Source organism: Galeopterus variegatus, unplaced genomic scaffold (assembly GCF_000696425.1).
Source record: "Galeopterus variegatus unplaced genomic scaffold, G_variegatus-3.0.2 Scaffold383, whole genome shotgun sequence".
NCBI lineage: Eukaryota > Metazoa > Chordata > Mammalia > Dermoptera > Cynocephalidae > Galeopterus > Galeopterus variegatus.
The window spans coordinates 309,503-327,137 of record NW_007726494.1 but is presented as its reverse complement, the minus strand read 5'-3'; the positions used below and the strand labels follow the sequence as shown (position 1 = coordinate 327,137).

Sequence of the window (17,635 nt, the reverse complement as noted above, 5' to 3'; positions counted from 1 at the left end):
AACCAGGATTTGACAGTTTCCAATTCCTGCTTTCATTCTCTGCTCTTTTGTCATTTTGCTGGTTCTCTCAAAAATAGTAGGAAAGGTATTTTGTATGTACAAGGGTAATTCAAAAAGTTCATGGAAAATTTGTATAATCTTTTAATTCTATTTTTCCACAAAACTTTTTAAGTCCCCACGTATGTTGGGGGGTAGAGGTTGGAGTTGCAATTAATATTTTCCTATCGAAATCTGTTTCATGTCTCATAAAGTCTCTCTCACAACAATAATCACATAAGAACATGTGCACTATAGTAAAGCTGCATGACCAAATGCTTAAAAATATTAGCATACTTATAAATCTCTTTGACTATCACTGGACGGAATTATTTTATTTATTTTATTTTCTATTCTTACCTGGTAAACTAGAGGTTTCAGAGTTTAAAACTAAAGAACAAGGGGTCTGGCCTCCTAGTTTTCACTTGCCCCTCTGGGACAGCCTAATACATTTCTCAAACCTCTATTTCGCAATTTATAAAATGGGACAATACTACTCATTCATAAAGGACTTAATGAGTTAACTTCATAAACGGGCTAGGTTCAGTCCAGAGTAAGAAATGGTTTTATTACTCGGCTACTGTTAAAAATTTTTGTTGATAAAGAAATGGGAGAAAGGGAGAGCAAACTTCTTCTACCTGATACCCTTCTGTTTTGTGTACTATTGGCTTTAAAAGCTCTCACTTCTCAATACTTTCCAAAACCTACAGAGACATCTTAGTACTTCTTACCTGGCTTCAACAATTGGAAACACAGCTGGAGATCACACAATTACACAGCACTGCTGGGAGGAAACCCACAAAATGTTGCCATTTAGGTTTCCTTTCTCTAATCAATTGCTATGGTTCACTGGCAGCAATTAGTGGGGGAAAAAAAATGAAATCATTCAGGGAAATTAAAAGCTATTTATGGAAATTTTTACTTTAAAAAGACACAGAAAAGGACAATAATTAGCCAAAACAGGGCATAAATAGAAATGACCAAAACAAGCTCCAGAGGGTAGCTCTTAAAAGTTATCAATGCTGCTGAGCCCCTGCAGGTCTGCTCTGCAACCTCGGACGGGAGTGCCGCCGCGCTTCCCAAGCGGTGCACTATCCAGTGCGCCACCGGGCCGACCCACGGTACAGCAGCTGGATTTATTCTTGCGGTACCAAAATGAATGTGGGGACTGTGTTGTGTCACATTCCTAAGAGAGATGTAAGGTCTGATAGTTCTCAGCTTGTCTACAACAAGCACAAATCCTGGACTCTGAAAGCCAAGACCCTCTTCTAATTTTAAGGGCACTTCTCTGTCTAGCACCTATTCTTTATTACAAAAAGTCCATCCCTGTTAGCCTTAAGTAGATGTGAAATACAAGAAGTTGGTATTGCTTATTTCAGTAGAATAGTGCTCTTTATTTTTTGAAAGATAATTCTTGATGATCATAAATTCAAGAAGAGATACTGAAAAGGGGATGAGAACTTGACACGTTACTCTTTACTGACCCCTCTTGGCTGCCCTAGGGAAGAGAACCCTGGGAAGGTCTGAAATCTCACCTTCTCCTCCAGGAGAGCTCTGAGAACATTCGGTCTTTCACGCCATGGAAAGAAATCCTCGCACTTCAGATGACCCTTAGTAGAACTCAACCCTAAAGCACACGGTGCAATAATTTCTATTTATGGGGCTCCCGGAATGGAAATTGGGAAACAGCCTCATGGAACAGCCCCAACTTGCTAGGTCCCTTGCAGCCCTGTGACCCTCTAACTCTAGGTTGAAAACCTTATATAAGTGCTATCCTGACCATTTCCGAGAGCAGGAAAAGACCTTACCTCTTTCTCTATTTTGAGTAGCTTCTTTACAGCCACCTCCTTGTCCTGTGATATCCATTTGGCTCGATAAACACTCCCAAAACTTCCTCCACCGCAGTTTTCAAAAAATTGCAAGTCATCAAATTTAATTTGCACAAAGGAGGCACCGAGAGACGACATCTCATAATGACAAAGTACTATACTTCCACAAAATCTGCAGAGAGAAAGAAAAAGAAAAGTTGAATCACAAATATATTAGAATGCATCTTTTGAATCCTACTTTAGATAATGTATTATGAATCTTGTGAAACTTCCAGAAAGAACCATGATGAGTTAGGAGGAAGAAAAACAAGAGTATAAACAAATCAAAATGAAAACACTCACCCTGGCAGCTTGTGCAAACTTCAGCGGCAACTTGTCTAGACTTTGAAACACAGCTGTCCACAGAGAAATGGCTCAGATTTCCCCCCAACAAAACCTGTAGCAGCACTTCCTACATATCCGGAGGAGCTCTGCCTAAAGGCTACTGTGTCACCAGGTCTATTGGGAAGCCCTGACGAACGGGAAGCATGCTTTCAACTGCAAGCTTGCATAGCTCTTATGGCATCTGCGGCATGCCATCTCTCCACACTGCACTCACTTCACACAAAATATACATAACCTAAGCCACTGAGCATCCTGGCACAATGACAGCTAAAATGCTGCAAACTGAACACACATTCAGCATTTAGATTCCAAAAACAAACTTTCAGTTTAGGGATGATAGAAAAGCTGGCCAAATGTTTTCCAAAAGTGGCTCCCTGGACTGTATACCATAGCAGAACTTAATTAAAGAGTAGAAAATTTGCCCTTGATTACAATATGTTGTCATCCAAAGAACCACCGAGGATGTTAAAAAATGCATTATGCTTGTTTCCAGAGGAACAGATTATCCCTCCCAGAGATTATTACAGTGATATTTTTTGTGGTCCAAGTAGTTTTACTATTCAGCAGGTCAGTGGTCATTCTTAATACCCTTTTCCAATCCACAGATTAGCAGGAAAAGCAAAACAAAACAAAAAACATACAAACAAGAAAACAATGAACCAAAACTTTGAACCAGCATAAAAAACTAAAAATCAGTGGATAAAAAAAGTTTGTATACACGTTCTTGCCAAAATCGTAAACCAGAATCTTATAATGAGGGAGCAAAAAGACAAATCCATATTTGTAGGACATTATACAAAACAACTGGCCTAGATGCCTCATAATTGTTAATGTCATGAAAGATTTTTTAAAAAACAAACGGAAACTTCCAGCATGTTTAATGATGATTAAATGTAATCATCAGTGATTAAATGTAATCACTGAGTAGATTCTGGATCAAAAAAAATCTATAGGAAATATTATTCAGATTTTAGGAAAATCTGAATATTAACTACATAGATAATATTTTATTCCTGGCAAATAACATATAGGTGGATGTGCTCATTCTTGGGAAATATATATAAATGTATTAAAGTATGATGTCTACAGCTTACTTTAAAATGGTCAGCCTCCGCCGCCATACCCCCAAAAAGGTGTATGGGGAAGGGGAGAGGAAGCAAATATGGCAAAATGTTAAGAACTGATGAATCTAGGCGAAAGGTATATGGGCATTTTACTACTCTCGCCATTTTTCTGTGAGATTTTTGCCTTTGTTTTAATTTTTCCAAAATAAAAAGGTAGAGGGGCACAGTTTGTATCTATTTAAATAGATTAAATTTCTCTATAAACAACTTGTGGCTCTGCTGAGTGATGCACACAGTCAGCTCAGAAATCTTAATGTGCAGCTAACTAGCAATCCCATTTTAAGAACATCAGGTCACTGAAGAATGCTGATTTCTTACATGGAGTCAAACTCTGCTTTGGGGAAGGCAAGAAAGCGGAAAGGTTGGTTGTTTATCCTCTAAAGTTTAGAAGATAGTTTAGAAACTACATAAAAATATGGTGGGGGGAGACACTGTTTCCATATACAGCCTATAAACATATCTGAATCAACAATACCAACTTTTACTACAATTCATATTTAGTTAAATGTAGAAGAGAAGAAAGTTTGGATAAAATTTATGAATGTGCAAAAGTTAGGTATATAGAGTACACAAGATAAAAAAAAATGTGTTCAACAAAACATAAAACACCATTTGCAAGATTCCCTCAGCATTACAGATGCTAGGTCTATGTTTTAATTAATTATTTCTATTTTTATCAAAGTATAAAAAATGAAATAGGACTATAAAGCTTATAATAAAAACCAGAAATCCCCTGCCCTAGGTGCTCTGCATCCAATTCTTACTCTCCAGAGGCAATTAAAGTCCGTTAGCATTTTCTTCTGATATTTAACTCCGTATTTCTAAATAATATGCTTATATTGCTATTTCTTGATTTTTCCATTTTAAATATTATCTATTAGTTTCTCCCTAAGGAAGATAAGAATTTAGTTCTCATATACCATCCTTTATCTCCATACATACAAATGTCACATTTGCCCCAATCCACCCAGCTTCCAACGACATTGTAACATTTGGTTAAGTCAATAATCAGGGTTTATGGTAGTTTGATAAAGTAAATATTATTCCCAGCAGTATCACGTAGGATTCAATGATTATATTTCCTTCCTTGGACAACTCTTTGTTTCTCTGAGAGTTATTAGGTGCTCTGTTTTTGTTTTTTGTTGTTGTTTGCTTAGCTTTTTATACTCCTAACACTTATTCAGCTTATCAAACTTTCCCAAGAACTGTAAAACTCCTCTCCATAAAGTAAAAAATAATCAGGTAATTTCCTTTTTTTTTTCCCCCCCATTCTATTTTTTCTTGGAGACATTCCTTCTATACCCTTCACCCTGATTCAGTCTGGCTGAAATGGTTGCTCTCCAGGCCTGACTTGGACTATGACTTCACTTTGCAACCATCCCAGGTATTTCCTTTACCTTTTTCCTCTGTGGGAAACCCTTCTTTGGCTCTCCTATCTTCTCTTTCTTGGTTTGTTCCCTTGTTTTGACAATATACATCACCCATTAGCTACTTGAATACAGTGCACAGAATGTAATATTTTGAGAATCTGTGTGTCTAAACTGTCTTGGTTGGAAGCCTGACTGGGTCTGAAATTCTAGCTAGGAAATAATTTCATATAATTTTGAAAGAATGACTTCATTTTCTTCTAGTTTCTTTGTGACTTTGAACAGTCTGATGCTACTCTGATTACTAATCCTTTTTACATTATTTTTCCTCTCTGAAAGCTTTTAGGATCCTCTATTCATTCCTGAAATACTAAATTTTAAAAGGATATATTTAGGGGTGAGACTTTTTCATTCATTGGTGAGATACTCAGTGAACTCTTTCAATCTGTAATTCCTTTAATTCCAGGAAATGTTCTTGTGTTAATCCTTCACCACTTATAGATATCTTCACTTCATGTCTTCTCATTTCCATACACACATGAGGAAATGTTTGCAGTTTCCAATATATGCTAACCTCTCTCACCTCCCTATACCTTTGCACAGGCTGGTGTTTCTCCTTCAAATGCCTTTTTCTGCCCAGAAAACTCCTGTCCCTGACCACTTCTTAAAACCTCACGAGCAGAGTTAAACTCTTCCTCTTCTGTGCCATAGCACCTCTCTACCCATTGATCTTTCCCCCTTAATTCCCACCAGACTATAAATTCCCTAAAACAAAACTCCTTTATCTTCATATCTGGATCTTCAGCACCTAGTACACAGCCAGGAACACAGTATGCACCTTTTCCATTAAAATAAAAAAAAAAATTGTGTTGAATAAATGAATAGTTTCTGGTTATTCTTCCATTATATCTTTTGCAGCTGGAAAGATTTCCACCAATGTAAGTAAAACCTTAGGTCTACTTATACAAGTTGCTTCAGAGGATTCTGAGGCAAATCCTGATTTGGAAACTGTTGCCTTGGTTTCTTGGGAGACTGAGGACAGTATGTTTGAGGCCTCCAGTATTGGGTCCCTCTGAGTCCTAGGGGAGTGGGGGTAGGGGAAGGAGTAGAGAAATCCTTTCCAAAACAAAGGTAGAGATCTGAACCAGGATGAGATCAAAATGAATCTGGTGCAAAGCAAGCCCAGGGAATATGGATGAACTGCAATAGGATCAGTCACATTTGAAAGTAGCCTAAGGATGCCACAAGAAAGATGATCTCTGAGAAGCACTCTTCTCCACGATCTTTAGCCCCTGACATGAGGCAACTAGTCATGATCTTCCCAGAATCAGTTACTCACTTTGTGATACACCCTGCCATTTGGGAACTGTCTATATATGAATGGTATTGTGCAATTACTTGAATGTTTTATTGAGACCGTAAAAAATTAAGTCCCGTCTGATTGCTGAAGGGACTAACAATGCTAGGGTGTATGAGTACAGGTCTTAACTTCTGTGAGCTTGGCAAAACATCATGAACTTAATTGAAAAAACTTGGTGAGATTCCCATTCCCACATATATAAATGTCAGACCACATATATATATATTTTTTTTTTTTCTTTTTTTCCCCCCGAGTTTTCTCTCCTTTAAATTCTTTTTTCTAAAAGGTTCAACCTATGACCAGAAGAATGAAAAATCTGAAATGTTGGCTAATCATACCTAGAGCATCTTGGGGAAGACTGCTACCCGATCAAATTATGTTCTAAATTTTCAAGTGTATTCTTCAGTGAATATGCCAGAATTTAATAACACGAGGAGTCTTAAAAAGTTCATGGATTTGTATTATCTTTTAATTCTATATTTCAATGAACTTTTTGAAGTACCCCTGTAAGAGTCATCTGTATAAATTTGTTTACATAGTATACCATTAATAACACGAGGAGTCTTAAAAAGTTCATGGATTTGTATTATCTTTTAATTCTATATTTCCATGAACTTTTTGAAGTAGCCCTGTAAGAGTCATCTGTATAAATTTGTTTACATAGTATACCGAATCAAATATGATGTTCTCACCACACCACTTTAAAATAATTGCTTTTACACAAAAAAGGCAGTTTTGGGCCGGCCTGGTGGCACACTGCTACAGTGCGCCGCTTGTGAGCGCGGTGGCGCTCCCGCCGGGGGTTCGGATCCCACATGCAGACCGGTTCCTGCTCACTGGCTGAGCGGGGTGTTGGTGCGACATGGAGGGTTGCGATCCCGTTTCCGGTCCGGTACGGGCGCAGCACTGGGGGTTGCAATCTGTTGCTGGACACGAAAAAAGACAAAAAGGAAAAAAAAAAAAAAAAAAGGCAGTTTTTTTCCATGCAACAATTATCAGTCCTAATTTTGTAGCATTCTAACTTTTGTTTCATAAACTCTCAAAGCTGTTTGTTCACACAAACTGAAGGGTTAGAGCAGGAATATCACAAAAATCGAAGCACAAGAAGGCATCACAACTCTATTGAAAATCACTAACTTGGTGGTTGAATCCAATCATATGAGTACTTGAGTAGCATACCAAAATTCTTTTAATTTAAAAATTTCCTTAAGGTAAAACTCAAAAAAGTTTTAACTATTAACCAAATTGCTGAAAGTGTGTATAACACCATCAGCTAATTATCAAAAGTGGAACCATATGAAGGTAGAAAATATTGAAGTATTATCTTACTTTTTAAAGTATTCAGTCTTCTCCAAAAAAAATGAATTTAGTTTCTCTACTCATAGATCTACTTGATTTTTCAGATCAGTGTTCATCTCAAATAAGTCATTTGTCTCCCCCGGCTTACTTTTGCCCTGAATTAAAAACAAAAACAAAACAAAAAAAGACCCCACTAAAGTTCTAATATTAAAAAACCAAGGTTTTAGAATTAGATAGATGTGAGATTGAACTTTGCCTCCACCTCTCAGTAATCTTGAACCAATCACTTTTTCTCAGACTATGGCATTTCCAGACCTGATAAACAAAAAATTCTAAATCCTTTCCGTTCAATGTCTCAAAATTGATAGCCCCAAAATTATCAAGTTTGCACCATATTACTTGACTTCATTTATGTCTTATCTCCAAATAACAGATATTTCAACATAGAAGCAGCATGATCCAGAGGAAAGACCCCTATTACAGAGATCAAGGAGCAAATCCAAACCTACTAGCTGTTAAACCTCGGCCACGGTACTGTGCCTCTCTGATCTCAGTTTTCTCACTGGCAATAAAAACCTATTCCGCGTAGACATTGAGAAGTGGAAGATGCTGTGAAAGTGCCTTGCATAGTGCCTAGCATATAGTTACACAAAATAAATGGAAATCACGGTTCTCCAACTATTGTAATAAGCTTTGATAATATATTTAGCCATCTATTCCTTCAGCCTTCATAGTCACGTATGCTTTCCTCAAAAGTTTTCCTCTCCCATTTTCAGAACTGTTTTATATTGTATCTCCATTAGCTTTGCATAGTAATTATTAATAAATAAATGTACTATTGATCCCTAAATCCTTTCAACTTTCTTTTAATTTTTTTCTCACTCCTCTGTTTACAGCCTTTTTTGGTTTAATTCTTTTTTTTTCAATTATTATTGAAACATAATTGATTATACATATCTGTGGGGTACAACACTGAATATCAATACCTGTGTGCAATATGTGATGCTCAGATTAGGATAATTAGTATATTCAACATTACACAACATAATCATTTTTTTGTGGTCCTTTACCAATTTCTTGCTACCCCCCCCCCACCTCCTTTCCCACCTCTGGTGGCCTCAGTTCTGTTCTCTCCATTTGGAAGTTCAACATATTATTGTTGCATCTTTCTTTTCTATTTATTTTTTTAGCTCCCACTTATGAATTAGGACATGCGGTGCCTGGCTTATTTCACTTAACATAATTTTCTCTAAGTTCATCCATGTTGCTGCAAATGGTAGGATTTCATTCTTTTTTATGGCAGAGTAGTATTCCACTGTGTATATATGCCACATTTTCCTTATCCAGTTGTCCACTGATGGACATTTAGGCTGGTTCCAACTCTTGGCTATTGTAAATAGAGCTGCAATAAACACGGGAGTGCAGGTATCCCTTTGATATGATGATTTCCATTCCTTTTGGGTATATACCAAGCAGCGGGATTACTGGAATATATGGCAGTTCTATCTGTAGTTTTTTGAGGAAACTCTATACTGTTTTCCGTAATGGCTACTGTATTAGTCTGTTTGTATTGCTATAACAGAAATACCTCAGAAGGGGCAATTCATAAAGAACAGAGATTTATTTGGCTTATGATTCTGGGACAGCTGCATCTGGCACAGGCCTCAGGCTGCTTCTACTTATGGTGGAAAGTGGCAGGCAGCCAGCAGGTACAAGCAGATCACATGGTGAGAAAGAAAGCAAGAGTGAGAGAGAGGAGGTGCCAGGGTCTTTTTAAACAACGAGCTCTTGTGGAAACTAATAGAGGAAGAACTCACTCATTAACCCCCCTCCCCCGGGGAGAACATTAATCCATTCATGAGGGATCCGCCCCCATGACTCAAATCAGTTTCCAACACTGCCACATTGAGGATCAAATTTCCACATGTGTTCTGGGAGAACAAAACATCCAAATTCCATCAGCTGCACTAATTTACAGTCCCACCAAACGTGTAGGAGGGTTCCCTATTCTCTGCATCCTCAAAAGCATTTGTTATTCTCTGTCTTTTGGGTAATGGCCAGTCTAACTGGGCTGAGATGATATTTCGTTGTGATTTTGATTTGCATTTCTCTGATGCTTAGTGATGCTGAGTATATTTTCATGTGTCTGTTGGCCATTTGTACATCTTCCTTTGAGAAATGCCTATTCAGCTTCTTTGCCCATTTTTTAATTCGGTTACTTGTTTTCTTATTGTTATATTGTTTGTGTTCCCTGTATATTCTGGATATTAATCCCTTGTTGGATATATAGTTTGCAAATATTTTCTCCCATTCTTTAAGTTGCCTTTTCACTCTGTTGTTTCTTTTGCTCTGCAGAAGCTTTTTAGTTTGATAAAATCCCATTTGTTTATTTTTTCTTTTGTTCCCTATACTTTTGGGGTCTTATTCATAAAGTCTTGCCTAGTCCTACTTCCTAATGCGTTTTCCCTATGTTTTCTTTAAGGTGTTTTATAGTTTCAGGTCTTATATTTAAGTCTTTAATCCATTTTGAGTTGATTTTGGTATATGGCAAGAGTTACAGGCCTCATCCTTATACATATGGATGTCCAGTTTTCCCAGCATTGTTTATTGAAGAGGTAGTCTTTTCCCCAATGTATGATGTTGGTGCCTTTGTGAAAGATGAGTTGGGTATAAGCATGTGGGTTGACCTCTGGGTTCTCTCTGTTTCACTGGTCTAAGTGTCTGTTTTTATGCTAGTACCATGCTGTTTTGGTTACAATAGCTTTGTAGTATAATTCGAAGTCAGATAGTGTTATGCCTATTGTAGTATAATTTGAAGTCAGGCAGTGTTATAGATATTTGGGGTCTTTTGTTGTTCCATATGAATCTTAGGATTGTTTTTTCTATTTCTGTGAAGAATGTCATTTGATATTTTGATGGGGATTGCACTTGATCTGTAGATAGCTTTGGGTAGTATAGATATTTTCACAATGTTAATTCTTCCAATCCAAGAGCATGGAATGTCTTTCCATCTTTTTGTATACTCTTTAATTTCTTTAGCAGTAATTTGTAGTTGTCATTGTAGAGATCTTTTACCTCCTTGGTTAAATTGATTCTGATTTTGTATCCTGCAACTTTACTGAAATCATTTATCAGCTCTAAGAGTTTTTTTGTAGAGTCTTAAGGTTTTTCTACATATAAGATCATGTCATCTGCAAACAGAAACAGTTTGACTTTGTCTTTTCTAATCTGTATGCCTTTTATTTCTTTCTCTTGCTTGATTGCTCTGACTAGTACTTCCAATACTATGTTAAGTAAGAGTGGTGAGAGTGGACATCCTTGTCTTGCTCCTGTTCTTAAGGGAAAGGCTTTCAGCTTTTCCCCATTCAAGATGATATTGGAGGTGGGTTTGTTATATATGGCATTTACTGTGAGTCTTTACCAATTTGCTGAGAATCTTTATCATGAAGGGATGCTGATTTTATCAAATGCTTTTTCTACATCTCTTCAGATAATCATTTGGTTTTTGTCCTTGATCATGGGATGTGGTGCATCACATTTATTAATTTGCCTATGTTGAACCATCCTTGCATCCCTGGGATGAATCCCACTTGATCATGGTGTACAATTTTTTTGATGTGTTGCTGAATTCTGATTGCTAATACTTTGTTGAAGATTTCTGCATCTATGTTCATCAAAGATATTGGTCTGTAGTTTTGCTGTTGTATCTTTGTTTTTGGTATCAGGGTGATGCTAGCCTCATAGAATGAGTTTGGAAGAATGGCCTCTGTTTCAATTTTTAGATAGTTTGAAGAGAATTGGAATTAATTCCTCTTTAGAGTTTTCATAGAATTAAACAGGAAATCCATCCGGTCCTGGGCTTCTCTTTGTTGGGAGACTGCTGACTACTGCTTCAATCTTGTTGCTTGTTATTGGTCTGTTCAGGTTTTCTATTTCTTCTTGGTTCAGTCTTGGTGGTTTTACATGTCTAGAAATTTATCCATTTCCTCCAGGTCTTAAAATTTGTTGATGTATAGTTGTTTATAATAGTCTCTAATGATTCTTTGCATTTCTGTGGTAACAGTTGTAATGTCTCCTTTTTCATTTTTGATTTTTGTTGTTTGGGTCTTCTCTCTCCTTTTTTTAGTTAGCCTCACTAATGGTTTGTATATTTTGTTTATTGTCCCAAAAAACTAACTTTTGTTTCATAGATCTTTTGTATAGTTTTTTTGGTCTCTATGTCATTTAGTTCTGCTCTAATTATTTCTTTCCATTTACTATTTTTGGGATTGGATTGGTCTTGTTTTTCTATTTCTTAGAGGTGTAGCATTAGGTTTTGGTTATTTTTGAAAGATCTATCTTATTAAATAAATAATTACAGTTTCTTTTTCTTTTAGACTTTTTTCATAAGGAGAATATTTTAACTACTGAAAGACTATATATGTATATAAATATAATTTTTTTTTTTTTGCACTTCTTAGATACTAGAGTGTACCCACATTCCATGGTGCCACTGTCTTTTTTCAGATATTATCTACTACAAATCTAATGGATGCTTAGCTCAGGAAAACTGTAACCTGCTTCATCAAATACCTGAAAATCATAATTTTAAAAAAAAATTAAATCTACTTTATAAAAGAATTAACTTTACTAGAAAAAAGGTCTTTGGATTTTGGATGTTTCTCTTTCAGGTTTATATGGCCCTAATATTTCTGAATTTAGATCCTTCCTCTTTTTCTATCCCTAATTTATACTTTCCTCTTCCCCTTCCTTACAAAAGTAAAGTTACAAATTTAATTCTCATACAATATAGGAAGAAAAGCTAATTTGTTTTATCATGACCTGAATATGACCAAAAAAACCCCGACTTTTCAAAAACAGCCCTCAGCCTTCAACAAATTATTTTGCCACCCTTGCTGCCCTAATATTTATTTATGTTAGTGTTATTTCAGCCTCCTTAATGCAAATCAGTGAGTAGATTAATAAAAATGTGCTTTATCATCATATGCATTAAAACAATATCACTCGGAATCACTATTCTGCAATTATTTTTCTTCCTACAAGTCTTATCTCAAAAAAAAAAAAAAAGGAAAAGCTCTGGTTTGGCTTATTTGTCCATAACACCATTGCCAATGATTCAAAGACTCAGTTCTTGAATAGAACTGTTGTTCTACTGTGTTTTGTTTTCTTTTTAATCACTTAGAAAGATAAAAGCTACATGACTAGCTATAAGAGATTAAGTGTATGAATACAACTAACTGGTACAGTGTCTACCACAGGTATTTCCTTCCTGCCTACAAGGCTGCTCCCAGAAAACAGCATATCTTATATAGAATATGTTGGTCTCAGTGAGTAGGACTTCTTTAGGCATGAATATCTGAGAGAAGCCAACTTTAAAGAGTTTCTAAGAGTCTAAAAAAACAGAACAGCTATTGTTTTATTTTCCTCCTCTGTCTGTTCTTTGCCATCTAAGTAATATAACTCTCTAATTAGAGCAAAGGTTAAAATAAAAATGAGCCAGTTAAATGAAACATTCTTATTTGTACTTTAACATTTCAGTTAATGAAAATCAACTTCCATGTCACTCAGCCTTGCCAGAAATGTTACCAGAAGTAAAATATAGGGGCAGCAGGAATGTGGTTGGTGGAGACATGTAGGCCACAGAAGTACTGGGTAGAAACGTGTCTGTGCTCAATCAGAAGCCCAACAGGAAACATGAAGTGGCACAATCCACATTATGAGCCACTGGGGGAGCAGGGCTTCTTGTGGCATGAGGAAGCCAGGGAGCACAGAGAGGGAGGATCTCTAGGGACTGTCTAGAATAGGAATTCACAGGTGGATGGGGGAGGGGGTGGCACTCCTGAGTACACAGTCTTACTTCAGTCCACCAGCCTCCCACCCAACCACCCTGAGTTCATCCCTGCCTCCACTCAGCTCTTATTTCTACCCTTAAACTGTTTTCTGGCAAATACAAAGTATCTGACTATATTAGTCCGTTTCCGTTGCTTATAGCAAAATACCTGGAACTGGGTAATTTATAAAGAAAACAAAATTTATCGTTTGTATTTCCGAGCCTGGGAAATCCAAAGTCCATCTGGTGGCAGTGATAGTGACCCAGGGGTCTCACATTGCAAGATGGTGGAAGCAGAGAGAGCAGAGAGAGACAGTTCCTGATGAACTGTTCCTTTAAAACCCTAAGAACCTGCGCCTGACCGCCATTTTTAATCATTCACTATGGCATGGTCCTACAATATAATCACCTCTTCAAGGCTCCACCTTTCAATTACCATAATAGGATTTCCCACACTCTTTAACAGTCACAGTGGGGACCAAGTTTCTAATACATAAAACTTGGGGGACACAACTCAAGCTTTAGTGAGTTTTGGGGGGACATAACTCAATCCACTACACCGATCATCCTGGCTATTAACAATCGGATACAATTTTGGACTGATTACCTAGAATGAATGCTCCCTGGAAGGGTAAATACAAGGGTTAAAACCTGGTAATCTCAATGTAGGATGAAAGATGAAAGGATATGGGGATGTTAAAAACCCCGCCCACATCCAGGCACACTGCCAGTGCCTCAGGGCCAACCAGGGGGCCTGGAGCTTAGAACCGGGATCAAACTCCTGCCCACAATCAGGCACACTGCCAGTACCTTGGGGCACTGCCCTGGGGGCTCAAGGCATAGAGCTGGGGACCAGGCTCCCCTCACACCCAGGCACACCACCAGCACCAAGGAACATGCCAAAAACATCACTTCCACGTGGGTGGCCCACCACAGCCACCACAGTAACCACGGCTGCTGCAAAAGTAGCCAGATATCATGCCAGCCACTGGAGTGCATTGACACAGGAGAGTCACCAGCAGAGACCAAAGAAGAGGATGTCTCTCTCCACAAAGCCCATTCCACAGTGACAGAAGCAGCAGCTACTCTATGATAATATTGAGGGACCTGAACACACCTCTCAGCATTGGACAGATCATCTAGGCAACAAATCAAGAGAGTAACCATTACTCTTTCAGAGCTCCAGAGAGAAGAAATCTAGGGTTATCAGTGGTGGAAGTGGGGAGGGAGAGGGGGATAGGGAGAGATTGGACAAGGGGCATAAAGAATAAGCACAATTTGTAACAATAGGCATACTAGTAATATTGATTTAATCAACATAAGTCAACATTGAATCCCAAAGATATGTATAATCAATTATGATTCAATAAAAAATAAAATAAAATAAAATAAAACTAGAGAAGACCAAGACCCTATATCATTTTGCTGATTCAGAGGAAAAGCTACCTATGGACAAAAGTTACAGAAAGAACTCCTGGTTATTAGAGGTGTCCAGGAAGAAAATATGTCATCCTCTTTAGTAGTAAGTGAACCATTACTGAGAGTGTTCAATGGGAGGTGGGGGTGTGCAGTAGGAGATCCTGCATCAGCTAGAAGAGCAGAATGAATGTTTCTTTAAGACCCATTCCAACGCTATGAGTACCACATGACTAATAACTCCACTGTAATGTATGGACAGTATCCCTCCTCTTATGAGTGAAGCAATCATGACCTGAAACTGAACATCGTGAAGCAGTGCAATGATCAACATGAGACATGGAAATGATCGTGGTATTCTCCTAAATTTCTCCTCCCAAACTGGCTGGGAAAGTGAGAGCCATATTCCAGATTTCCATCCTACAACTCTCTTCTCCCCTCTCTCCCATTCCCAAAGCAAAAGCTCTCTTCACCTTGAAAGCCACATTATAAACACAGAACACAAAAACTCTTTGGATGATGATCTACTCCTTTTTTCAGCAAAATGGAATCACATTACCCCAAGTAGTAGGCTGGACTTTGAAGCTTAATGGTACAGTACCATTTATCAGAACCACTCCCATGCTCCACACATGCACAGTTCATAAGTGTTGTACACAGCACTACACAGAAGGTATATGAACAAACACTGATTTTACTTTAAGATTTGGGGAAATAAACATGCTCAGTGTCTGTATTGGTTTGTTCAATAAAGTAAAACAGAATAGGATAGAAGAAAATGCAGAATCCACATGAATTTTTAAGTCTAAATACAAGATTTTAAAGAAAGTGTTTGCTTATATTGGGGATATTTATGGCTATATTTACAGATCCTTGAAGGAACACACAGGGTACTTGTGTTCTTCCCACAACAGAGTACTTTGGCAGAAAAGCTTAATAAGCAAATATTTAGTCCATGATCTATAGACAGCGAATCCTTCCTTCTTTTTTTGGTTTTCCTACATAGAAGCCCAGATATGAGTCCAGAAAGAAGGGCGTTAGGCCCTGAAAACAAGCTGTGCTCAAAATAGGCTGTAAGAATGGTTCCAAGTGATTTGGGGTCTGGCCTCTAGGTCACAACCATCTCCTGTTCATATAACTCTTAAAATCTTCAAATTCTTCATATCGATATTTAAACACATTAGTTTTCCAATTCTCCCCTCCCCAAAAAGCATTACAAAGGTGTATATAAGCACAAAGGTACACAGAGCCACTTTAGAAACACTTAAAAGGATTTATAAATCAGGAGAGTAATTATGAAAACCTCCCACTTACCCCTACATATACACGTAAGTGTGATTTGGGAACAAGGCAGGGTACCAAGGGCAAGCCTTAGCTGGGTAAAGGTGGGACAAGCAGGTTTCTCTGTGAATAACTTGAGAGATGTAGAAAAATTCCACCTCTACCACTCGGTCACGGTGGCTGAAGTTTCAGGCACTAGTTCAAACGTTTCCATGTGATGTCTCATTTATTTATCCTTAGAAAGCAAGTATTACTGTCCCCAACTTACTTGTGAGGAAACTGAAGATCAAGGATGTGAAAGTAGTCTAAGCCAACTACTTAACTTAAAAGTGACACACCGGGATTCAAACTCAGATCCGACTTCAAAGTCATATCATTTTTTTCCCCCATATCATGTGTTTTTTCCACTAAAGCATTCTGCCTCCTCCTAATTTGCTTTCTCCCACCTCTTTAAATGGACCCTTTTCTTAATTACAATAGATACTGGATTGCTTACCATCCACCTAAAGTTCACCTTGAAGCTTTAATTTCCCAATTGTGACACTGGGGTTACGGTGTCAAATGTATGGCTGCTTTGTTCTCACAGAATCTTCTACTGTGTTGGGACTATTTAACTGCTATTAGGGCATAATCGATGCTTCAGCTGTCCATAGGAGGGTCTGACACAAAAGCACCCATATATCAGTCAAACTAGTCTAAACTCTAGCATTTATAGCTCTCTTCCTTTAACAGGTAGTTTTCTGGTCACAATTGCAACTCTGCTTATTTGTGTATAGTAAGGCAAGGTTAATAGCCACAAAAGAAGTAACCAACAGCTTCCCTGCAGTAAAACCAAAGGTGTCTTAGCTGTTCCTATTACATTTATATAAATAAGACAACCACCCTGTCAATCTATCCTGGACAGAATAAAATGGAAGACAAATGATACAAATTGATGTTTTATTTCCAGCATCTCAGGAATATAAAGCTATCTTATTCCAAGAAGTACTATATCGCTACAAATACTTTTTTCTGGTTGAAAAAAAAAAATTGATTCTCTCTCTCTTCTGAATCTACCAATTACTAAAATCAACTGTCCCTTTTCACTCCACACTAATAGCTTCACTTTATGTATGACCTCTTTTGATGAAACATCATTATAATACTAATGATGAAGCATCATTAGTATTTTCTCTGATGACTTGATTATTCACTCCACACTCCTCATAACTTCTGTGTATAACTGTGTATCCATATCAAAGTCAGTTTCACTGCTCATTCCAGATGGGTACTCAGCCAATATATTGTCAATAACACTCACTCTTGCGCTAACTTAAAATACACAGTCCAACTGGCCAAGTTTCCTTATTTGGCAAGAAGGCCCCTTAGTTCCCAAGATCTTTGACCATCCATTTTTAGATCCAAATCTGTGTGCTTAATATTTGGATCTCTCTCTCTGTTTAATGCGTCCTTATGTATTCCCTCCAAGAATAAGAAAAAGAGTACAATCATCTATATGCTTTCCTAGACAAAAAAAAAAAAAAAAAAAAAAAAAAAAAAGCTAAGGGAATGAGGAACAGTTAGAGACAGAAGAAAGCCTTAACTCTCAGAATATAATTTTTGCTACCTGGATCTTTGTTTTCTAAGATTCTTCTTTCATAAAGTAGTGTCAATAGTTACCATTTATTGAGCACTTGGTACATGTATCAGGATCTGAGTATTTTAAGTGC

General features: G+C 37.5%; 1 protein-coding gene across 2 annotated transcripts in view; it reads right to left on the bottom strand.

Annotated features, from left to right (window-relative positions):
- LOC103586833 (mitogen-activated protein kinase kinase kinase MLT) overlaps window positions 1-2,034 on the bottom strand; it is a 161,864-nt gene extending 159,830 nt beyond the window's left edge. For both annotated transcript variants that reach the window (XM_008568166.1, XM_008568167.1), the window contains exon 1: window positions 1,845-2,034. In XM_008568166.1, the coding sequence (XP_008566388.1) occupies window positions 1,845-2,003 (159 nt within the window). In that variant the 5' untranslated portion in view covers window positions 2,004-2,034. The remainder of the gene's footprint in view (window positions 1-1,844) is intronic.
- Window positions 2,035-17,635: the final 15,601 nt, after the last annotated feature.